The 22,474-nt window shown below is 39.7% G+C and overlaps 3 protein-coding genes across 6 annotated transcripts; 1 reads left to right on the top strand and 2 right to left on the bottom strand.

The window, feature by feature from the left end:
• Positions 1 to 686: 686 nt before the first annotated feature.
• Positions 687 to 8,829, bottom strand: LOC135489608 (nuclear hormone receptor HR96-like). Of its 3 annotated transcripts, none has more exons than XM_064775037.1 (5): positions 8,772 to 8,829; positions 7,366 to 7,511; positions 5,013 to 5,180; positions 4,400 to 4,517; positions 687 to 4,142 (listed from the first exon to the last, which is right to left on the bottom strand). In XM_064775037.1, the coding sequence occupies exons 2-5, from the start codon at positions 7,483 to 7,485 to the stop codon at positions 3,241 to 3,243; spliced, it is 1,308 nt and encodes a 435-aa protein (XP_064631107.1). In that variant the 5' UTR covers positions 7,486 to 7,511; positions 8,772 to 8,829; the 3' UTR covers positions 687 to 3,240. The 3 variants fall into 3 exon arrangements, with proteins under 3 accessions (XP_064631107.1, XP_064631106.1, XP_064631108.1); XM_064775036.1 differs by lacking the exon at positions 8,772 to 8,829 and adding an exon at positions 7,667 to 7,804; XM_064775038.1 differs by lacking the exons at positions 7,366 to 7,511; positions 8,772 to 8,829 and adding an exon at positions 5,533 to 7,337.
• A 36-nt stretch (positions 8,830 to 8,865) lies between these two features.
• Positions 8,866 to 12,795, top strand: LOC135489611 (lipid droplet-regulating VLDL assembly factor AUP1-like). The gene is made up of 10 exons (XM_064775041.1): positions 8,866 to 8,994; positions 9,301 to 9,438; positions 9,855 to 10,005; positions 10,123 to 10,234; positions 10,335 to 10,444; positions 10,644 to 10,688; positions 10,874 to 11,129; positions 11,296 to 11,481; positions 11,634 to 11,737; positions 12,032 to 12,795. Exons 1-10 carry the CDS (start codon positions 8,954 to 8,956, stop codon positions 12,176 to 12,178), a joined length of 1,290 nt encoding a protein of 429 aa, XP_064631111.1. The 5' UTR covers positions 8,866 to 8,953; the 3' UTR covers positions 12,179 to 12,795.
• A 347-nt stretch (positions 12,796 to 13,142) lies between these two features.
• On the bottom strand, positions 13,143 to 22,420 carry LOC135489585 (SMC5-SMC6 complex localization factor protein 2-like). Of its 2 annotated transcripts, XM_064774994.1 has the most exons (15): positions 22,357 to 22,420; positions 21,702 to 21,745; positions 19,318 to 21,381; positions 17,761 to 18,002; positions 17,499 to 17,546; positions 17,059 to 17,163; positions 16,669 to 16,834; positions 16,017 to 16,115; positions 15,670 to 15,798; positions 15,335 to 15,521; positions 14,904 to 14,984; positions 14,452 to 14,710; positions 14,176 to 14,304; positions 13,770 to 13,922; positions 13,143 to 13,622 (listed from the first exon to the last, which is right to left on the bottom strand). In XM_064774994.1, the coding sequence occupies exons 1-15, from the start codon at positions 22,383 to 22,385 to the stop codon at positions 13,497 to 13,499; spliced, it is 3,861 nt and encodes a 1,286-aa protein (XP_064631064.1). In that variant the 5' UTR covers positions 22,386 to 22,420; the 3' UTR covers positions 13,143 to 13,496. The 2 variants fall into 2 exon arrangements, with proteins under 2 accessions (XP_064631064.1, XP_064631063.1); XM_064774993.1 differs by having other exon boundaries at positions 21,702 to 22,412.
• Positions 22,421 to 22,474: the final 54 nt, after the last annotated feature.

Here is a 22,474-nt window from a genome sequence, read left to right as displayed (position 1 = left end):
AATTGACATGTATGTATAGTTGGTGCTCTTGTTAATCAAGGTTAGTATTTGGGCAAGCTGGGTGTGATACCATACCCAAGAGCTCCTCAGTGACAACCCGTCCATCAACCATGAATGTGTCCCCCTGACAAAGTATGAGGCAGAACCAACATTGAATCACTGTCAGCTGAGAGTTCTGAAAGACATGGTGGAATGGTCCTGCACAGTCCCACGATCTCCTGGTCTCTTCTGAAAAGCAATGATTTGCCTTGATTGTAAAATGAGATGCCCCATCCCACGTTGAATGTGTCCCCCTGACAAAGTATGAGGCAGAACTAATATATTGAATCACAGTTGAGAGTTCTGAAAGACATGGTGGAATGGTCCACTACAGAGGCTTCTGGTCACAACATATCAGACGAAAAGCTGTTTTGTCCCAAGTTGTGACTGATTTCAGACACAACATGAATAGGTTGCGACAGATTGTGAGATCTATGCATGTTAGCATTGCTAGGCAAAGGCTTTATCGTAGTCTATACAATGTAAATGGGGGCCTTGAAAAAGTACGAGTCGCATCTCCATCTACCGGGATGTATCAGAAGCCCACTTCCTCAATGGATGTCAGCCACTCTTTCATGAATGTGGATAAACAAGTCAGATTGGAGGACTTCAAAAATAGAGAAAACAAAATAAGAAAAGAGACGTAATTTAGTAAAAGCTTGTATTATCAACAAGACTGCATCTGCATCTTTATCATGTATTCCCAGCATACAAAGACGAAGCTCTACTAATATAAGATGGTAGGGTTAGGCTCTACACATTAATGAAGATTACAGCCACTTATACGAATACAGTCATTCCCCAACATTTCACACAGAAGCGCAGTGCAAACCAGCCATCTAAATCACTGCAACCTGTGATGAGAATCACTGTTATGCGCAACAAAAAATCCCTGTCTGCATGAACCAGTAATCGCTGGGTTTGATAATAATCACAATTCACCTCGATCACAGATTCTTGTCGCAGGCAAGATGACCTGCGATGTGCACCACACACAAACAACTTTTGTTGCATGCAATCATAAATGCAGGTCGTAGTGATTTAAATCACTTGACTGCACGGCACTTTAGATATATAATGTCACCAGCATCTTTTGTTAATGATGAACTCACACTGACTTCTGCACCGACAACAAGTTAATTCAAAGATAATCAATATTATTATTGTGTTCCATTTTATCGTACAAGTACACTGTATTATATTTGCATTATCATCTGTTGCTGACTATGTCTGGGGCTGCCTTGGTATACAAGAAAGCTCTAGTATTAAGCTTAAAGTGAACTAACGTCATGTTACCATCAATTTCATCATTTTTCCCAACAACCACAAAAGCTGTAACCTGTCAGTAGATGTACAAAGACTTCTTGCCAAAAAATAGAATTAAGCTCGAGAAAACCTCTCAAATCATAAACAAAATCTAATAAACTCAACAAATTCTGGATTGGCTAGGTAATAATGTGTGTGATTGTAAAGCACTTTGACACAGTAAATAGTACAGTGATAAGCACTTATTATTGAAAAAATCACTAGCATTATTACTATCATTGTTATTAACTAAACAAAGAAGAAATTGCATCAGTGGTTAATCCTCATGTTGGTACATGGTAATATCTACTATATACAACTCAAGATAAACTACCGGTAGATATTCAACAACTCTCACACTGCCTCACAGAAAGAAACATCAATTAAATCTTGCTAAATAAAAGGATCGTTCTTACATTGTACATGTTGGTCGACCTGACCCTCCCAGCTGTCTTGACCTGATCAGTTTACAAATGCAGGTGTAGCACTAAGCTGTGACATTCTGTACATACATGTAGAAGACCAATCTACCGGTAATCAATACAATAAAGCGTGAACCAGTGAAGTAAAATATCCATGCCTCACATTTAAAGTTTCGAATCGGCAATTGATCCAGATGCTATCCACACTTGGATGCTGTCTAGATACAAACTTCGCTGGTTCCAATGGCACCACATCATTAAGTTGCTAGTGTGATCAAACAACGAAGAACTGATAGAGATTATATCATATAGGAAACTACAAAAAACTAACAATAATTTCAAAATAAAGTCTCTCCGTCACTATCATTTGTACATCTTGAATCAAAATCATCTATGATCAGGCGTAAAATTGAATAATTATTTCTCAATAAATTTATTGAATTGTAAACAAAAACCTGTACACAAAATACGCCTTCTTGGTCTATTTTGAGACATTAGTGTGATCACATATCAAGAGCCATAGCTGACTGAGCTAACCTAAAACCTCAACAGCTCTCCGCTTCCACAATTCACAATTTTAAGGCCATTTTTCTCATACCCTTGCTGAATTATATATAATATATCAATATATTTCATTAGTTTTTAAATATACACAATGTACAATCTAGACCAGGTTACATTCAAACTAAGCCATTTGTTTAGTTTTAAAATTTTCATTTAAAAAGATATATTTGATTGGTTTAGGACCAAAGATCCATGGTTCAGGTTAAGCCCGAGCAGGCTTAGACATTTAATCATTTGTAAGCTTTTGCGAACACCTGGTAAGGCCAGTGACTACAAGCCCTCCATAAGATAAACCACCAGCATCCCATTTTTCTCTAAAAACTATGGTTCTGAGCTACGCTGCATTAAGAGTAACAAACTCTTGGAAATCAGATCTTTGCATTGTTATTCAGTGACCTATGCATAATATTTCAAAGCTTAGTTTCAAAACGTTGGTTAATTATTTTTTACACACAGAATCAAGGACTAATTGCACATTTATAATGCAAAACATATCAATCACACTTATCACATAGAGCACACTCAGTCAGTGAGAATCAAACTAAAAAGCAAAAGGAATCTAAGCAACCCTCATCATGACAGTTTGGTGGATCATAACAGCCAGGACTTTTTTGACGTAACATTCACACATCACGTTCATACATGTATCATGATGCGTCATCTCTGACATGGGAGCTAGAGAAAATCTCCAAAATTTCTTTTTACTAGTGTTGTTGGCGCCCCCATGTGGCCGTAAAAGACCATACAAAAGACCTGGTTAGAATCCTGCCACAACACGTGACTTTCTCTTCAAGAACATTTGTCAGATTCCAAGTAAACAGGTTTAACATCATAAGAGAACACATGAATTGAAACTGTCACATATCAATGAAATGAAATGATGTACAATTGTAGCTACCGTTCAGAATTATCATTTCAAGTCGAAAATTTCCAACATTAGAGGCTCAATTTCACTGGGATTCACGTGTAACAAAACACGTCCATGATTTTCCGTTAATTCTTGTAATTCGTCCAATTTAGCGAGAATTCGAGGGAAAAGTTGCCGAGCTCGATAAAATGAATACTTAGATTCTAAATAATGCTTTAGAAGGCAAATGTATTTGTCCTGTGCATCCGAGACAGTTTCACGCTCTGTCACATTTGGGCGATCTGGATAAAATAACGAGATTATCATCATCATCATCAAGATATTTGGATCATCCTGTGTGAGGGGTTTAATAGACTTGCAATACTTTATATGTTCTTCATGAAATTTCTCATAGCCCGTTGCTCGTTTTAAAACAATTGTTGGTATTTCACACGTCGGGGTAATCCACGCATCCTTTTCCTGATTATAATGCTCCGCTGACCGTATGAAGAGAGTACTCAGTACCACGCCCTTCAGAAGCCAAATCTGACTGTCCTGACTCAAACGGACAAAATCATCAATTTTTTTAGCAAATTTAATCAGCTTCCTCACAATCAAACCAGAATAGTTCACCAAGTCATTCAGTTTTGAATTTTCTGTAGGATTTTCCTCCATCTTGTAAAATGAATTTTGATAAGCCGTCGATAATTCCGTTATCACGAGAATTTCCTCCGCGGACATTTTTCGCATCGGTTGTAATCCGGTGGTTGGTTCGGAGGGCGACCAGCAGAAATATTCATGATCTTCCGGTAATGAATCAGACGGCTCCACCTTTACTGTTGTGTAGTTGCTCGAATCGTCGCTTTGTGGTGACATCACCGGCGTAATTTTCTCACCAGTCGACACTCCACGACGCTGTTTGTTCTTTGACATCTTTTCTAATCGAGCCTTCTTTTGTGTATCGCCTGAAGTTATAAGTTATCAAAATGAGTGAGTAAAGATTTCAGAGAAAAAATCTCTAAATCTGAAATACTTCTTGCACCTTGTGCAAGTTGGAATATGTTCACTGTCACTTCAGCCATACCCAAGTCCAACAAATGCTTGTCAAGGATTTTGGATGTGGTTCAATGTATTATACACTGAAAACAATACCACATTGCAACCGAGGTGTAAAACTTAACATTTCTGAGGTGAATTATAAGTAAACCAACACCTGTCTTACCAAGAATCATGTCTTTTTTCATTCCAATTTCTAAACATTTGCTCAATCGGCAGAACGAGCAGAATCGCCTTGTGTTGATGTCAAGTTTACATGTTCCGCTGAACATACACTTCGAAATCTGAAAAGAAACAAAAAATTAACTCAATACATGAAATTGTACTCTACTGACAGTAAGTCATTGCACCATTGCAGGCAACATGACCAACACTTTCCCACTCAATTTAACAAATCAATGTTAATAGTTCATTAATTTGATGACCGAAATAACTGTGAAGGCCTAAATGTCACTTGTCTGAGGGAAATAATTTGAGTAACAGATCAGACAAGTCAGTGGTAGTTATGATCCACAATATACCTGCTACACAAATTTGGGACAATTATTAAAAATTGACTTTTTATCAGATATCAAACATATTATGCACAGTGTGAAACATTTTTTTCTGCTTGATTTTTGCAGCAAGAAGTATATTCAATTGCTAAGCAAGTAAATAACATATTTTACAGTACTGTATAAACTTAAATGTGCATTTGGATAGCATTTGCAATGCACAGGCTGTCCTTAAAAGAGATCAGAAACTCAGGTCAGAGCCTTTTTTCTGATTTTTATGTTTACCTTGTTTTTGAGAGCATTCCTCCTGAAAAATGCCTTGCAAGATTCACATGAGATGGCATCAAAGTTGTACCCAAGAGCCTTATCCCCACAAACTCCGCAGATCTTGTCATCTTTTGCCCGATGTTTTCGTTTCGTGCCTTGTTTGGATGCTTCATTAGCCAAGGTTGACTGTGGAAAAGAAAAGATCAGTTCAGAGTCGGTTGGAAATGGTATAGTGCGAGAATTAACAATACACAGGTTTCTGGTGTTTCGTCAAGTCCAGTCCTTCAGTTCCTCCATCCAGATACTCTATGGACAGCAGCATCGTGGTTACCCTCCACCTGTCGATGGTAGTTGGCATTCCCTTGGATCTTGCGACATCTCAACAACACATTGTTCACCAAGAGAGACAGATGTCCTTTGCCCTGGAGTGGAAGGCACTGACTGCTGAACGAAAATGAAAACATCAGAGAGCAACCATTAACCAGCTCAAAAATACCGCAGAGAAAACGTAACACAGAGGGAAAATCAATGCACAAACCTTCGAAGGCAGCCAAAATTCTAACATGATCACAGCCTACTTTTCATAGACAAAGTAAAGGAAATCAATGCGGTGTCATTAAAAGGAGATGCTTAATCTTATTAAGTATTCATAAAGACCATGACTATTTGATCTTATCAATGAAATTTTAAAGGAGAAAGTCCATGAGAACATGCCACAAGTCAAGGAGGGTGATATTTTACGTCAAGGAAGTAGGTCTGAATGTCCCCAAGGTTTTATCTTCCACAGATAAGATTCAGAACTTACGTCTTCTTTATCGGTTGTAGCAAAGGCAGTAGTAGCTAACTCCATTCCAAGTTCCTGTAACAACGCGTTTGCCAACCAGGATGATTGATGGAAAGACATAGGGCAACAGATCGTTGCAGAGAATGCAATGACCATGGAACAAAACTCTCCTATATTTGATGTTCAACATACTCTAGATGATCTCTGGGTCATGATGACACACTGTTACTGATAGTGATGATATACCTTAAAGAATTGTGTCGAAGTTGATAAGATGTTTATCTCCTTCCCCAGCTGATGCTGACCCCTCCTTGACCCAGACTGACGCATTGTCTGGCCAGCTTTGGGGCCCTAATAACCCATTTACCATATATGTATGTAGTCGGATCTTACCAAATCAAAGGATTTCTTTGGGATTGCAAGGAAGCAAGATGAAAACTTCCCAAATGTCCCTCAAGTCATATGACGTGTAGCATGCAGGTGCCTTTCGTGTTAAATGTGTTAGAGCATAAAAGCGGTTTCAAGAGAGGTGTACATCCTTCATGGACAACTAGGTGGTTGCATTGCGACGTACTTGTACATGTATCACCAAAACTACATATTTTCTAAATTTGAAGAATCTTTAAATATTTCTTCAAAAATCAATTATTATGGTGGGACTTTTATTGCAATCTAGATACGACAAAATTGAGAACACTTTTGACCAGTCAGGTCAAGAGGTGAGAGACGCACCTCAATTTCGTCACTATTTGGGCTGGTCTAATTTTCGGACAATACAGATATTTCACGAGGTCGAGTCAAAATGAAAGTGAAAATCGTACATGTCGGAGTAAAAAAGAACAGAATAAGCAAAGAATGGTGCAATCATTGAGCAGTCAAAATGTGTAATAAAATGTGTAATAATATGAGTTCTGCAGTGAGAAGCATGTCTCATTCAATCCAAAAAATTAGTGTCATTTTTCCTGTTTCCATCCCCACTTGGATCATTTACAAACTGTTTGAAGTTCTTGGGAAATTTCCACTCTCAGCATTCCTTCGTGACAGCAAAACTGCATGAACTGATACTGACTGACAGAGTGATTGCTTATCATCATCATCGCCTAAGCTGATGATAGATATATCATGTCTGTGAAATTGGCCATTTTACAAATAATGTCAAAAAGAAAATCTTCACTCAATTTGAACAGAGCGATAAGGTCAGGGTCAAGATGACCACAAGATAAAATCAAAACACAAATAAAACATCTTCAATAATGATAATGAACTCAGACAAGCGTAATCATGTGGACTTTGGACTTCAAGTTGGAGATTCCTTTTATCTAAAAATAGTTGAAACTAAATCGATATCGTTGGCTGGGCCAACATTTTTATTTAGTCAAGACCACATGATATTTTAGTCATGAATAAGGTGATGCTGGTCCTTTTATGTAAAACCTAGCATGTTCAGTCAATTGCATGCCCAGACATGAGGAAGGAAAAACTGGAAAGTTCCAACAATGCACTTAACCTTGTGTTCGTACATTTGTAGTGTCCTAGTAGTGTAGAATATGATACATTGTCATGTGACTGACATGTAGTTAAACTTACGAGAGATTGCAGTTGTTCGCTATCCTGTGAAGACGCCGCTTCTGAGAAAGGTGAATATTCCGATGTGTCATTGTCAACCTCATTCGTTTCGCTGCCATCGTCCTCAGATGGAGACGCCATACTCAGGGCGTGGGTGAGAAACTCGTCTGCAAGGAAAGTAAAGAAATGAATGTCAAAGAGCCAACAATTTGGATACGGAGGAAAGGGGTTTTTTTTGGCCGAGTAGGCTTCCCCTCCTTCTTATTTCTGCAAGTCTGCTGAGATGAATGCACACCACACCATCAATAAAAGCAAGTCATACTTTTCATCATGTCACAGAGCCGCTGTTGTTGACAGTTCCTGTACAGATTCACCAATGGATTGTCAGAACATAAACTACTACTTCTACTGGGCCTACAAGTACATCCTAGCTAACTGACAAATCTTTGACATGCAATTCCTGATATGAATTCAGAGCAATCTAATGAACAAATGATAACTCTCCACCCAGATAATTATATTACTCACTGTTAGTTAGTGTTGGTGTAACTCATTTTGAAAAGTGATCTAAATCACATGATCATCAATTGCCATCAAGGCCATGGTGTTGCAGAGCACACAAAATACATCACGACTGAACATTGTCATGAACTCTATGAAACAGTTTCTCACCCAGATACATGTAAAGGCTGTTTGATACAGTGGCAATAATGAATAATACTGAGCAATATTCCTAACTCATTAGCCCCACAGACTTGTTTTAGGTCAATAGGGAGAAGAAATTGGCATGCACGGATGACACAAATAAATCATTTGTTTGGCCTTACTGCATCAACGGGAGCAAACAATGGAAAATATACATGTAACCTTTGACTTCTGTAGCAATTCTATACAAAATGGTGTCAGAAACATATGCAATCTAGTTTAACTAGTAAATTTTGGCTAAAAGGCAGGAGACTAGAGCTCAAACAGGTTGGCACTAGAAGGGACTTCTGCAATGGGGGAGGATTGCCATATGCTATATAAGGGGAAAAACATTGAATGGACATCACATTATATTAAGCCTAAGGGGCCTAAGCCATTCACACTTTTTTCGGGCTCTATAATGATAAAAGCGGAGACGTGAATGAAGTCCTGGACCAATAGTCATGAAGACATCTTCCACAGCTTCAGATGACAATGGAATAGCATGCATAGGCCTACTCTATGCACACGAGACTTGACTTTTTTCTCATCACTTTTGCATTTGCCAAATTACAAGACAAGTTTAGGTCACCAGTATTTTGACTGCAATGACAAAAACAACATTGAATATGGTTGATCAAAGGTCACTAACTACTAAAACACATTCGAAAGCTGATATTTGCGGTATTTCTTTTTTAATACAATGTTCTGTTAAGCCAAATAATGATGAAAACAAACTGCACCTTGATCCAAGTATTTTTAGGAAATGTAACTTCGCATCACGTGATACCGAGCGGCCCGAAAGGAAATACAATTGCTTTGGATTCATTTCAACAACGACGACACCAACATGTCTTTCTCAAGAAATCCTAAAATTTTCTCATACTAAATGCCATATAACTAAGTTCTGACTGAATATTTTAGGATGGCAACTGTGCAGCTTGTGGACCTGTTTGAAAAGTCCAGGTAGATATTAAGGTTGTCAGCATTGTTTACTCGTATGGTCGTAAATTAACCAGTTTTCTATCCATATCATCCAGCAGTTTTACACTCCTGATCCTGGCTGCTGGCCTACACTCCTGTTCATGTGTTAGGGCTCAGCTGTTCGGTGGATCAAGATCACTGCTTCAAGCAACACGTCTATAGACACCACTTGAAAGTAATGGTCTTCTCTTGTTGTCCACCTTATGGAGATTCCCTGACATGGCTGATGAAATATATATAACCCTCTTTGTTTATTCATTTATTTCCCATTGGCTTTTCTTTTTTCAGGTTTCCTAAGGGCCTTGCCTTGGTTCCTATCTTACTGTACTTTCCTCTTGGAATTGTCCTGTGTGTTCTACGTGTCTTCATTGGATTCAATGTATTGGTGGTTGCTAGCATCCTAGCAAAGAAGTCACTCCTGAGGAGGTAAGTTTCAATGCTCTTGTGAAGACCCATCAGAATTGATATCTTACTACCGTATTTGTGCCAGAAGGAGATGTAACAAATTGCTATGAAATTAACTGTTCCTTCATGAACCTTTGCTTGATTAGGGTGAGAGAGGTCAATCAGTGACCATAGCAGATTCTACACTCAGTACTCAGGTAGTATTATATGTGGCAGCCATGTGATATGCTTTAAAATGTTGTGTCACTACTCCTGTTTGTGAGTAAAGTCAAGAGAATCTCTTGGTTTGAATTTCACAGTTGTCTCTTCAAAAGATTTTTTTCTACTTTGGCTGCGTTTCAAAGTTTGAATGTTGAGTCTGAATAAGGCCATTTCAGGTTGTGTCCTAGTTTTAGTATGTGTACCTGTAGTACACCTCTTCTTCTCTTCAATTTCAGGTTTGTTCTGCGTGTGATGTGCGGTGTCCTTGGCATAGTGTTGACCACAGAAGGCATGGAGCAACGAGACTCAAGCGTCAAACTTCTCCTTTCAAATCATAGCAGTGTCTTTGACCACCTTGCCACAGATTTGATTGTTGAAAATTTTATGGTGAGGAATTAATGCTTGAAAAACTGACAGGAGTTTTTACATTGGATGTTCCTTCTAACAGTTGTTTACATTGGATGTTCCTTCTTGCTAGTTTACATTGGCTGTTTCTTCTTACAGTTGTTAACCAAGAAAGTAGACAAGATGATCCAGTGGCTGATGGGATTTGTTGACCTTGGTTACACTCTGAGAGATGCACCAGTTGAAGTCAATATACAGGAATATTGTAGAGGTATGATTTCACTTATCAACCGTTTCCATCTAAGTATGTAGATCATTGCGATGTGTTATAGAAATAGAACTCTTGTTAATTTTACTTTGTCTGATTTCAGATTCCCCCTACTCCCTATTGGTGTTCCCAGAGGGTGTGACAACCAGTGGAAAGAAGGCCTTGTTGAGATTCCAGGAATGGCCGTTCAGACTTGGTTTATCTATTCAGCCAGTAAGTGAGATAAATGAGATTGAATTTTGATATGTTATGTGTCTGTTCCAGAGCTTGTTTGACTTCATTCACTCTTGATGGGTGGGGTCTGCCTAATGCATATTGTTTTTCTGTTGACCTAAGGCAGGTATGGAAAAGAGTATGTCATAAATATCCGATATGTTTATATGCATATTTATGATATGTTTTTTCATTGCAGATTGCCATACAGACATCTAGGCCACCATTCACGAATGTGGCAATAGTAAGTATTACTTCAAGAATTATTATTTACTTGGTTGGTGTAATCTTTACAAATCTTGGGCTTCAATTTTATTAGAGGTTTACAGGCACTTGAAGCGTAGAGCCATATGTTACATTAAAAAAGTCAATTGTTTTAAGGGAACAAGCTTACATTTTCATAACTAAATCTTATCTTCCACTTTTCAGAGTGTTCTTGGCTCCACATATGTCTCTGACATCTTCTGGCATCTATTTGTGCCGTACACACACTTCCATCTCAAAATCCTGCCAGTCATTAGACGAAACGAAACCGAAACAACAGAAGATTACTGCAGACGGGCAGAGAAACTCTTTGCTGAGGCCCTCAAGTTGGAGGTTTCAAATTTTACAAGTGCTGACAAGGCAGAATTGTTCAAAAGAATGACTTTCCAACCCCCTGTTACAAATCAACATGCTCAATCAGGTAATTATCATAAAAAATCTTTTCGCTATTACTGAATTGCAACCAGTGGCTCAAGGAAATACAAGCAAGTATGTACAATGCAATATAATGCTTATATATTGATTGCCACCTGTTAATAACACCATCCGTGTCTTAGGTAAAAATACATCTAATTTCCCATTTTCAGGTGCTACTCCCAACCTCGGCAGTGACAGCAGCCTTTCCACATCTCCTACGCTGATCACCAGGGGGAGCCTCCGCAGCTCATGGCGATCATCAAGTCCGGAAGAAGACCAACGTCTCAACTTAATGACACAGCAAGTGAAAGAAGTCTTAACGCAGGTGCCTCTTCATGTCATCAAAAGAGATTTGAGTGAGTACTGTACTGAAGATGAGAAGCCTTAGTCATTGCTATCCTTAGTGGAACTTCATTACCATAGGTGGTTAGTGGGTGTAGTTTATACAAGTGTAGGTAGTGTTCAGAATTGTTTCCTGCAGTTTTATTCTATGTTTTCTCCATTGCAGGCACCACGAGGGATGTCGACATGACCATTACCAATCTCTTAGAGGGCACTGTGGCATACACCCCGGAGGACTCTGCACCTCAGAAACCCAAGCCTAATCCAATGGTATGTCATGATGCAGAAGCAACTTGTTACATGTGTGGTACTTACCATCTCGGCCTTCCTAGGGAACTGCATCTTTTGTCTCTCCAACGACTTGGAAGAGTAAATCCGGGAGAAATCAACCATGGGTACTCACATGTGTACATCTTACATGGCTCTCAAAGTATCATAAGGAACAAATTTGCAGTTTGGCCTCTTAGTTGTTGGAATGACTTTATGTCAAGATTTGATCAATATTTCCCGTGTGTCAATTCGGAAGCCGCCTCATTATAAACTTCTGTGTCTATTCTTTTGCAGGCTTTATCGCCAGTAAAAATTGCTGCAAAGTCTTTTTCGAAAAGTTCTCAAGAACGTCATCAATCATTTGAAGAGAGGAAAAAAATCTTGATCGACACGGCGAGGGAAAAGTACATGATGAAACATGGGATGCTGGGCACGAGCTAACATTTGAACTCTCAAAGAGACAATGACATTTGTGAGCCATTCCCATCAATTGAGGTGACTTTGCCTACTTGTTGAAGTACTGTGTTGACGAGATTACGCCAGTCGAGTGACGCCTGGGCCTGTACAATAGGCTTATTTCACATGGTGATGGCATTAGTTACATTTAGCAGTCTAAAACAATAAACTCCTATGTTACTTTCATATGTTCTGTCATATATGTCATGCAAACTCCCTTAAAAGAGACTGATTCTTTACCCAAAGTGCTGACCGGACCAGTAAGGACAGATTTTTCATGTCAAGGGTGTCCTTGATGGAGGTTCTACTGTACGTTAATTCTAATCTTAGACAAGTGAATACAAGTTGAGCAGGATGTGATGTAGTCTTGGTCCATATTTTGAAGAGTGTTGGCTGGTAAGAAAGACTTCGATTTTCTTGTTTGGTAGGGTGGTGGATCAGGTTTTATAAGGCTTTTGGGGTAGTTCTTGTCAGTGGATTTTATCATCGGTCAAGTGTACCTGCTCACTCTCTATACATGTACATAATCATATGAATATATAGACGACAGAGAAAATGAGTAAACTTGGGTTGTTGGAAAATAAAATTCATTTTGTAACAAATTGGGTCTCATGTTGTTATGTCTGTGCGACCTTGGATGAATAATTGCCCGTCTTCAGTGAAGGCAGTGTGTGACTATGGCTAGTGCGTGTGGACCAAAGAACTGAAAAGGATGATAAGAAGTGCCAATATGGGGAATATGGCCACTTTGACGAAGAAGAACCTAGTACATGTAGTGGCCACTTCTATTGTTCTGTCTTAGACTAGAGGCCTGCGGCCAGAGAGCTTCGCTTGGTCCATCTGGTTGTAAGAGCGCAATTACGATTTTGGATCTGCACTGGCCTTGCAATGCTCTTGTGCTGAAGACAAGAAAGTAAAAACATTGTAAGGAAGGCTCGTGTATTGCACAAATATATCTTTTATTTCTCCTGATATAGATATATCATCTGAATTGAATGCATAATGCAAGAGAATACAGTATAAAACGCTATTACAGCAGGTATAATTCCAGCATGTTGGTTCACAATGCCAATGGCAAAATGCCCTCAAATTAGTGAAGCTGCCTGATCAAATTTTACATCCAGTCGTAAATGGATACCTATGGGCAGTGTTTGGCAGGCAGTTTCCAGTATAATAGGCATGTAGCCAAGAAGCAAGTCAACAAGAATAAAGACATTACAAGGCAGAAATGAAGACCTAGATCCTCTTTGACAGACAATAGTCCTGTGTAGATTATAACAAAGTGCAGATTTTCGTTTTGTGACTACGTCTTTGTTTCTGATGGTGTTTCCTCATCGTCTGATTGGCTGCAAGGAACATCTTCCATTGGCTGCTCTACCTGGTGAGTGGAAACTGTACTAACCATATTTGTCCAGTGGAAGAGGGTGGCCTGAAAAAGAAATGAGAAATTTTCAGAGAGGAAGTCTCAGCAGTTGCAGTTCTCCGAGGGAACATTCTCAACTCTCAATCTAAAGGACAGGTATGAAAAGAAGGTTTTCCTGCACTTGTCTCGTTCTTAACCTAGTATAAAGCTTACCTGTTTTGTGCCCATTCCCTGCAGCATGAAATTCCACTTGGCGTCAACTTGCACTAACATGTTCTTCACCTTTGTGCAGTCCATATTGTGAATGGTGTCTCGGATTGTCCCCATCAGGTGCCGCATGTGCTCATGGAGGGTGTGGAGGGCGGGCTGGAAAGAGTTGTCTAAATGATCAGCAACTGACTAGCCCAACAGCTTTTTACACTTAAGCCTCTTTGGGTTGAATTACTTGTAGATGTACTCAGTCAGCCAAGGTTTATGACAATCAAGACTCCAAAATGGACCATCCCTGGTTATGTAAATCATACTCTATTGCCTGCCAGTTATACCAGGTCCATGCCCAGGCACCCAAGATTCTCCCAATTCACAGGCGGAAACATCTCCAAACTTTTCTAGGACTAACCTTATCGCTTGAGGGCAGTGTTTCTTTTCCAACACATTGGTCTAGTAATATGATGATGCTGGATAGAAGGTAATAGTCATCAACGGGGTCTCTACACAAGGATATTGTAAAGTTATGTAACATTTGCACCTGAAAAACAATGGAAAACAGAATATAGAATTTTCATATTTACATGTACTCTCGTATCTATCTGTCATCATTCTTCTTCTGTGCTATAGCTATAGCTATAGTTGCTGAGATCATCTGTCATAGGGGTAACATTTTATACATACACACCTTCATTTCAGTGATATTTTGCTCTTCCGTTGTATTGAAGAGTTGATGTAGCATTGTGTACGCCAGGCGACGCTGGAGGAATACCCCTCGTGGGTCCGAGTTGTGGATCAGACGTACGAGAGTGACCTTGTTGTGATGATGGCTGATCAGAGTTGATAAATAGCAGCAGAGTTCGGTGACTCGTTGGTGCCACTCTTCGTTAGGGAAGGCATTCAAGATCGCTGAGAAACACAGCCTAATGTCAAATTTTAACTGACCTCTGGAAAATAAAGTCATGAAAATCTGTAATCCTTCTATACATGTGCACTACCAACACAAACTTTGTAACAATGAAATACGGGTATGTCAAAATGATGTCAGTCTTGCAGTAGTCTTCACAGTACAATGATTACATATATACTTTTTCACAGAAAATGTTAGTTAGCCACGACATCTCATCATCCGATACTTACATGGTCAAAGACTTGTCCAAGGCCACTTTAGACATCATCACAAACAATGTGCAGAGGTCATTACTGGTGTAACTGTGAGGCCTGAAACAGGGTCATGATGGATTATATTGGGTCATCTAGCCCATGCAACATGGCATACGGTCTAGTTATTAATTTATAAAGCTGATTCAATAGTGGTAAAGCATGAGGCAAAGGGTAGGCCTGACTAGCTTAGCAAATCAAATCAATACAATAATGCTGTGTTTCGATATATGCCAAGCCCAGATTTGCAGCTCTGAATGAACTTGCTTGGGAATATTTCAGTTGGAAATGGAGACAGTGGGCCTAAGGAATGTGCTAGCAACTGCAGTTATAGAGAGGCAATGACAAGGTCGAACACAAAAACTAAGGAATGATGATAAAGCAGTTTACAGTTACAGGAGCTGGCTCACCTTTTTTGTACTGCCAGAGTAACAGCCTGGATGACGTGTAGCAAGTTACTCCTGCCATAACCTGTTCTGTTATCCACCACTATCTTCTTGCTCTTTCTTTCATTCTCCTTGCCCTCTGATGACTTCAGTTCATCCTCAGTGAAGTCGACAGTCAGGGTTGTTGGCACTAGCATAGCCAGATCAGCACCTGAAAATCAACTTTAGCTTTAGCATTTCTGAACTTTCTTCTTTCTCTCCTGCATTAGCTTTATACATTGCATGTAACTTTAACAACCCACTAAAACCAATCAAAATGAAACAGAGAAGTCTAAATGCAGAACAATCAAACAACCTACCATAATTAACAAAGACTTTAGCAATATCTTTGACCGTTGGCACCCAATTTACAGAGTTCTTCTTGTTCCAGACAATATAGAGAAGATTGTATAAATCCTCTACAGCATATGTGTTGTCTACTATGGACACTGAAATAGAAAGATGAGGAAGTGTTAATAAACAGCTTGTTTGTTCTTTTCAAAGCAAATCAAATGTTACATTTCAAAACAACATGCAGCTACACTGGAATTTTACTTCATTACACCATCTTTTTGCCGACCTAAGCAAAACATGCATGTACAGATCAGTGGCTACAGCACAGATAGCCTCATGCCAGGCTTATTTTCTCGAGTTATTTAAAACTTACTTGTGTAGAAAACCCATGTGAGGAAGGCATCTTGTGAGGAGATGTTTTTGAAGCACATATCGATGAGGTTGCTCTTGACGAATTCAAGCAGTTTACCAACTGGAAGCAAATGAAACATAACATAAAAAGTCTGTAAAACGCTTTGATTCCTCATCACCAATAGTAACACCTTGGTCTTCACCACTTTCAAGGAACTAAAATTCCTGGCTCTTCACAGTCCTTCGAATGAGACTCAAAACCGAGGTTCCTTGTACCTGGTGTCTATGCCAGGGCAAGCTAAGACCCCACCAAGTGAGAAACATGAGTAGCTTGCGTGGACTCTATCTCTCTCGCCAAAGTCGGACCACTAGGCCAATAAACCCAATTGGCACCTAACCGTAGTGGCACGCAGGATACGCTCATCCCGCCTTGGAGGAGGATTACTCCTAGGAGAATGACCCCTCCAAGTGCAGAGCGAACGCTGAAGAAGAAGAAGAAGAAGAAGAAGAAGGTCTTCACCAGAACCCTTGAAACTGTCACCTAAGGTCACTACATCCAAGACACACAAAATATAACTCGCATTAATGTTTTGGGATTATCAGACCCAATAATGTTCTTTGAAAACAAACTGCCAACCTGAGAATTAATTATCAAAACTCGTTACTCTACTCACTTTTATCAAACCTTATTAAATGATTATCAATTTTACTCTTGGCAATGGTGAATCCACAACTGCTGAGAGTCATGTTGCCCGGGAATGTGAAGATCTGATGACACTTGTTAGAATGGAAGACGATCTCACCCGGATGGTGTGTTTGGATTGATTCAATATACAGGAGCTGGAATTTAGAAAAACAGAAAATGCCATGTGATATGATATTGATACGAAACTTGTACAAAGCCAAGAGTTTCCAATAACAACTGGCTTGATACCATCATACCACGGTCAAAGTTACTCCAAGGAATAAGATGAGAAAGCCCCAACCTCACATGATGCCAAATAATTCCATTACTGCACCAATTGGCAGTGTTGATATGAAGACATTAAAACAAAATATCCTACCCTCTCGAGACATTCCTGCTGATCAGCTTCAAAATCTGTGGCACCAATGTCTTGGCTGCTTTCATCGAGCTCCATGCAATCTATTCCTCCATTCTTTAAACCTTGCTGCAAATGGAACAACATCACTGAATTCATAAATACAATACTAATGGTGATTATAATTAATGATCATACAGCACTTTCGGAAGTTACCCAGTGATTAACACTACCACCACTATTAGACCATGAGAACTTTACAACAATTGCTATCATTACAGGTCTCCACAGAGGCACTCTTATGCTCAACCAGTAACGGACAAAGTGGCAACCAGACCAACATTGAACTCACAACCCTTGGATGATGAGGTCACCTTCACCAAAACATCAAATAGACTAATACAAAGTGAGACTGACACTTGACAGAGAGAGTCACACAGACAGCGTCGACAAAAAGTACCAACCTTTAGTTCTGCCTCCATGGCTGACATCTCCCGACCGCGATCACTTTCCTGAAAGATACAGAATGTTCCCTCTAATATCTAGACATGAGTATAATCAATATCAAGAGGTGGCATGACTCACTATCCGGATTATGACAGATTGTTATAATGGAATTAGCACTCGAGTAACTGAAATCATGATGCAGAAGCTCCGGCCACTAGCTCCAATTTTTGCAGGTGTTTTTTTTTTTTGTAGATTAATATAAACCTCGACATTGCCCACCTTTTCTCTTTTTTCCTCCAAGAGTTTTTCAAGGCTCCACGTGAAGTTTGAGGTTGACTCAGCAGCACTTTTACGGCTCGGAGCTGACATTGACGGCTCTACTTTGATATCATCCTTCTCGGGCACTTCACGCACATGAGGCAACGGCTTGCAAGCGTCTTCGAGGGACTTGACAAGAGCTACTGCAGACGGCCGCATTAAGTCGTCATCGGACTCATCACTTGAGTCAAGTAAGAGGAAATCTAGAAAGAGAAGCATAAGTTTTAAATTTCATCGCATGGTGCTTGTGCTAAGAATTCTGGTTTTCTGTCCATTTCAAGTCCCCATGTCCAAATACACTATCCCCATAGATGCAACCACACATGAACGCCAACTAAAATAGCCCATATAAAAATTTACAAGATAGGCCCGTTCCACATGTTCCATATGTACTGATAATCCTAGAAACAACAACATGGTCAAAAGGGTTAATCATGTTTCAGTTCCAATTCCGAGCCCTACCTGAATGCAGCGACATGAGGCCAGCATTCTCTCCCCTCTGTCAGCCTTCCATCCTGAGATCTGCCTAACACCCGTAGCACAACAGCTGTTATAAACTGAGTTACGCTGAGCCAGCAGATTCTCACGAGATTTAAGCATGTCTATTCAACATGTAAAACAGCTCGCTTATGCAAAGAATGGCAATTCAGCATTGGTAGGCCTAGTATTACGGAAACATTTATGCAGAAAGCCTGCATGAATGGCTGAGTTGAATCACCTGTTGGCTTAGAGTACATGTTCACAGGAGTTTTCATCACTATTGTTATAATCAATAAGACAAGTCTCGTCAATCAAATGTCAAATATAAACTGACCAATTAGTTTGTTACGGAGGCAGCCCAAAAATGTTGACCGACTGTGCACTGTAGTGTATTATGTGATACTAATCTCTTGTCAATATTTTAAGTTGGCAGTGCAAATAATATGCAGTATATAGCATATATATATAGCAAAAAGACAAATCCAACAAATGAAAAATAAATTGACCAAAATCATGAAAAATGCAGCTCTACAATGTACATGTACAGCCTCTCGACTGTATTACTTTTCTGTTGGCATGATTTGAAAATACAAGTACCGGTAGTAAGTCCACTTACGGCATTTTAAAATCCTTATAGACAAATGAAGACATGTCCCAGTATGTGTCCATTTATGAAGAGAACAAAAGGGCAGACTGTGGCTCTTTACATTTACGTGGAAAGCCTCAGGGCTGAAATCGTGCTCTTTTTCATAATTGGTTCAATTACAATGTAGATCAATCGGTTTCAATTTCATAATGCCTCCATGTCACACAGATTCTCAAGTTTTTATTTTGAAATGCATATTGTATTGTATGGCTTCCAAATTGTTGACAATCTTTGAGCTTGACTGTATACATGTAGCACTCTTAATCAATAGGAAATAAAAGGTCTGTGCCAACAATTGAACACCAATAAAAGAAAGGACAATGAACATACACGTGAAGACGACTAGTACAACAACAGGCCTAACTAGATTATTTAAACTAATCAGTTCCTACCTTCCTCCTCTTCCCCATTTGTTTCCGTATTCCCCTCGACCTTCATTGACTCAGGAGCTTTTGTCATTGACCCAACATTGAATTCGTCATCTGGTGTTCCAGTAGCAGCAGCAAAGCTTTTATCAACTCCACAGGAAGCCAAAAGCTTTTCAAATGACGTTTCTTCACGGTAGGGTAGACTTCGGGACTTGGGACTACCGGAATCCTCAACTTTCAGTTTTCGTATCTGACCGGGCAAATCTGAGGCCATATTTTGGGTCTCTGAATCAGGCGTCTCCATTTTAGTTTTCTCTGGTGTGGCCTCGCACTCATCAACAACCAACCAGCTGCTGCAACCAGGTGATTGCCCACCAACCATTTCAGAGACAGATGGAGAGCTTGGTTTACTTCTCGAATCATCTACTGATGGCAGGAGGGATGCCTTGGGGGAACTAGCAAACAGCTTCTTCAAATTACTGATACCCTTTTTTACGGGGGATTCTGATGCTTCCTCGACTTTTGCTGTAGGAAGCAAAGGTTCTTTGTCTGGAGCAGTTACTGAGGGAGACTTAGAGTCAAGTTTAGCAATGTCAGTTTCATTACTATCATTTACAGCTTCAACAGACTGTTTCTTTGTTTCACATTTTTCATCACCTTTGTTTTCATGGTGTTTTCTTTGACTCGGCCCATCGTCAGCATGTCTGTCATCTCTGTGAAGATTATGTGTGTCATCCCCATGGTGAATGTGTCTCTCATTTTCATGGTCATTGTGTCTGCTGTCTCTATGGTGACCATGCCTATCGTCTCCATGGTGACTTTGTCTATCATCTCCATGCTGTCGTTCATCGCCACAAGAAAACCACCTTTTTCCTCTACCATGCTTTTCATCACTCCTAGAGCCTGCCACTCTGTCATCACGGGACCAATAATTATCTGATTTGTTTCGATGACGTGAACTGTGATCGTAAGACTGAGAGTGATGAAGCCCTCTCTGATGGGAGTTGGATGTACCAGATCGGTTATGATGCCTAGAATCGGACTCCCAATAAGATCCAGACTGATGGTTCCTGCCAGGTCCACCAGAGGAGTGATTGCCACGTGGACCAGATTTCCAACAGCTCTCATTATTTTGATGTCGTCTACTATCAAAACCATCATGATGCTGACCCTCAAAGAACATCCCTCTGCTACGATAATCAAAACCATCTTGACCCTGCTGTTCGTCAGGAAATGGGCGCCTACCCCGATTAGACCATCCTTGGTTATAACTGCGCCCACCTCTTTGGAAACCTCCTCTTTGGTTGAATCCATCACACTGATTTGGATAGTTCCGAGACTGGTCATCCCATTTTCCACCATAACCCCTCATGTTTTCACTTTCAGTTTCACCTTTGACGTTTAAATAAGATGTTTCAAGAAAATTATCATTCAAATCTGTGTGGTTGGTATCTTCACATTTGATAACAGCGATAGGATCAGAACAAGTCAACCCGATTTCTGTTTTAACTTCACCGTCAATGACGCTCTCACTGAATTCTTTTTCACAAGTTGCCGAATTGTCTTTGGCTTTGATTGTATCCAATGCAAACTCTGAATCTAGAACTCTAGGATTAGGACTAGGAGTAGAAGCAAGATTCAAGTCAGTCACAGATTTCACATCAGTGATCTTTACATCCGTTACCCAGGACTGAGAACCCAAACTTTCTTGACTCCCTTCTGATAACTTGCTCTTGTTTACAAGCACATCAATTTCTTCATCTAATTTAATCCTTTTTTTTGCCTGGGTTGGTGTGTCAATAATCACTTCGATATCACTTGTACTATCTGTCTCCACAGATCCTTTACCCTGACTAGAGACAACTTTTTCGACAACAATGTCCGAATCAGAGTTGCTACTATCAAGTGTCAGATCTACTGTCAATGGACTGTCACAAACATTGTATTTTCTAGGTGTTGGAAGTGAGTCAGGGGTGCCACAAAGTGCTGGAGCTTTAGCTTTAGATCTGACCGGTGTGCTACATAAACTGCTAGTGCTACTGGACCGTGTCAGTGGATATATCTTTATCGGACTATTTGTTCTGGCAGCTGAAAATACAACATAAAAGATAATAATCAAGATACCCCCCCAATGTCTAGTAGCCATATACAAAACACACCAGTTTATTCGAGGAATTATTATATTAAAATGATTAACAATTTAGAATTTCCATTGAAAACAAATTAAGTGTCAGTCTAAGTATAAAATAATGGCTAGCCTTGTCCACAATTCACTGCAACATCTGTTCCAGAAATTCAGCTAAACTTCAGCACTGACAAATCTTTGTGGACAAGACAGCAGTATCCTAATAGATCTAAGTCCGATTCTAAGAAATCAAGTTAGTCTTCTCTTTTGCTTAGACACTTACTCTGAATTTCAGCAGTCTTAAAAAACTTGGTGATACATTGATTCCTAAGATTGAAAGAAAGGAACAATTTGTAGAATATACATGAAGATGTCCAACAGTAACACATGTATCGATTATTCTATAACAAGCTGACCCTAAAGTGAAGAGAGGATGCAATCATTCCCGATTCCACATTTTAGCAGTCTCAAATTGTCTAGAAAAGCGTAACGTTGTCACTTCCGGGCCAACTCTAGACTAAGTGTCATATGAACACAACAGACAAAGAAGTGCTGGAGTTACAGCGAGAGCGAGTGAGCCTGCGCCTGCGGCCCTGTGTCAGTGTGATGTCAAACCCGTTCACATTGCATGCAGTGTTGGAACTTTGTACCATGAAAATGTGGCCTAAAGATTCTAGCCTGTCCTGTTACTGTTATCCCAATAGTTAACATCATCAACAGGAAAAAACTGGGTTTTGAACGTCATCCGAGAATAGGGCCTATAACGAATGTGTGCTAATGTACACACCAATAATGGTTTGTCCGAGAATAGTTAAAAGGAAATTGAAACTTTCTACAAACTGGCTCTCAAACTCTCATCAACACAACAAAACAATGGCATTCTCCTTCTTGAATATACTTGATTTAAGCAGTCTGCCAAGAAAATTTTGCAACCATACCCAGAAGTAAGTGGCTTTTTCCTCTTCATTGTGCAGAAAAAGCAACTTTCAATAAATATTTGCCTCCATTTTGACATGTGAATCCGCTCAGCCAATTAGCGCCGTCCTTTGTTAATGA

This window comes from Lineus longissimus, chromosome 6 (assembly GCF_910592395.1).
Source record: "Lineus longissimus chromosome 6, tnLinLong1.2, whole genome shotgun sequence".
In the NCBI taxonomy this organism is placed as follows: domain Eukaryota; kingdom Metazoa; phylum Nemertea; class Pilidiophora; order Heteronemertea; family Lineidae; genus Lineus; species Lineus longissimus.
This window is presented reverse-complemented; position numbering and strand designations above follow the sequence as displayed.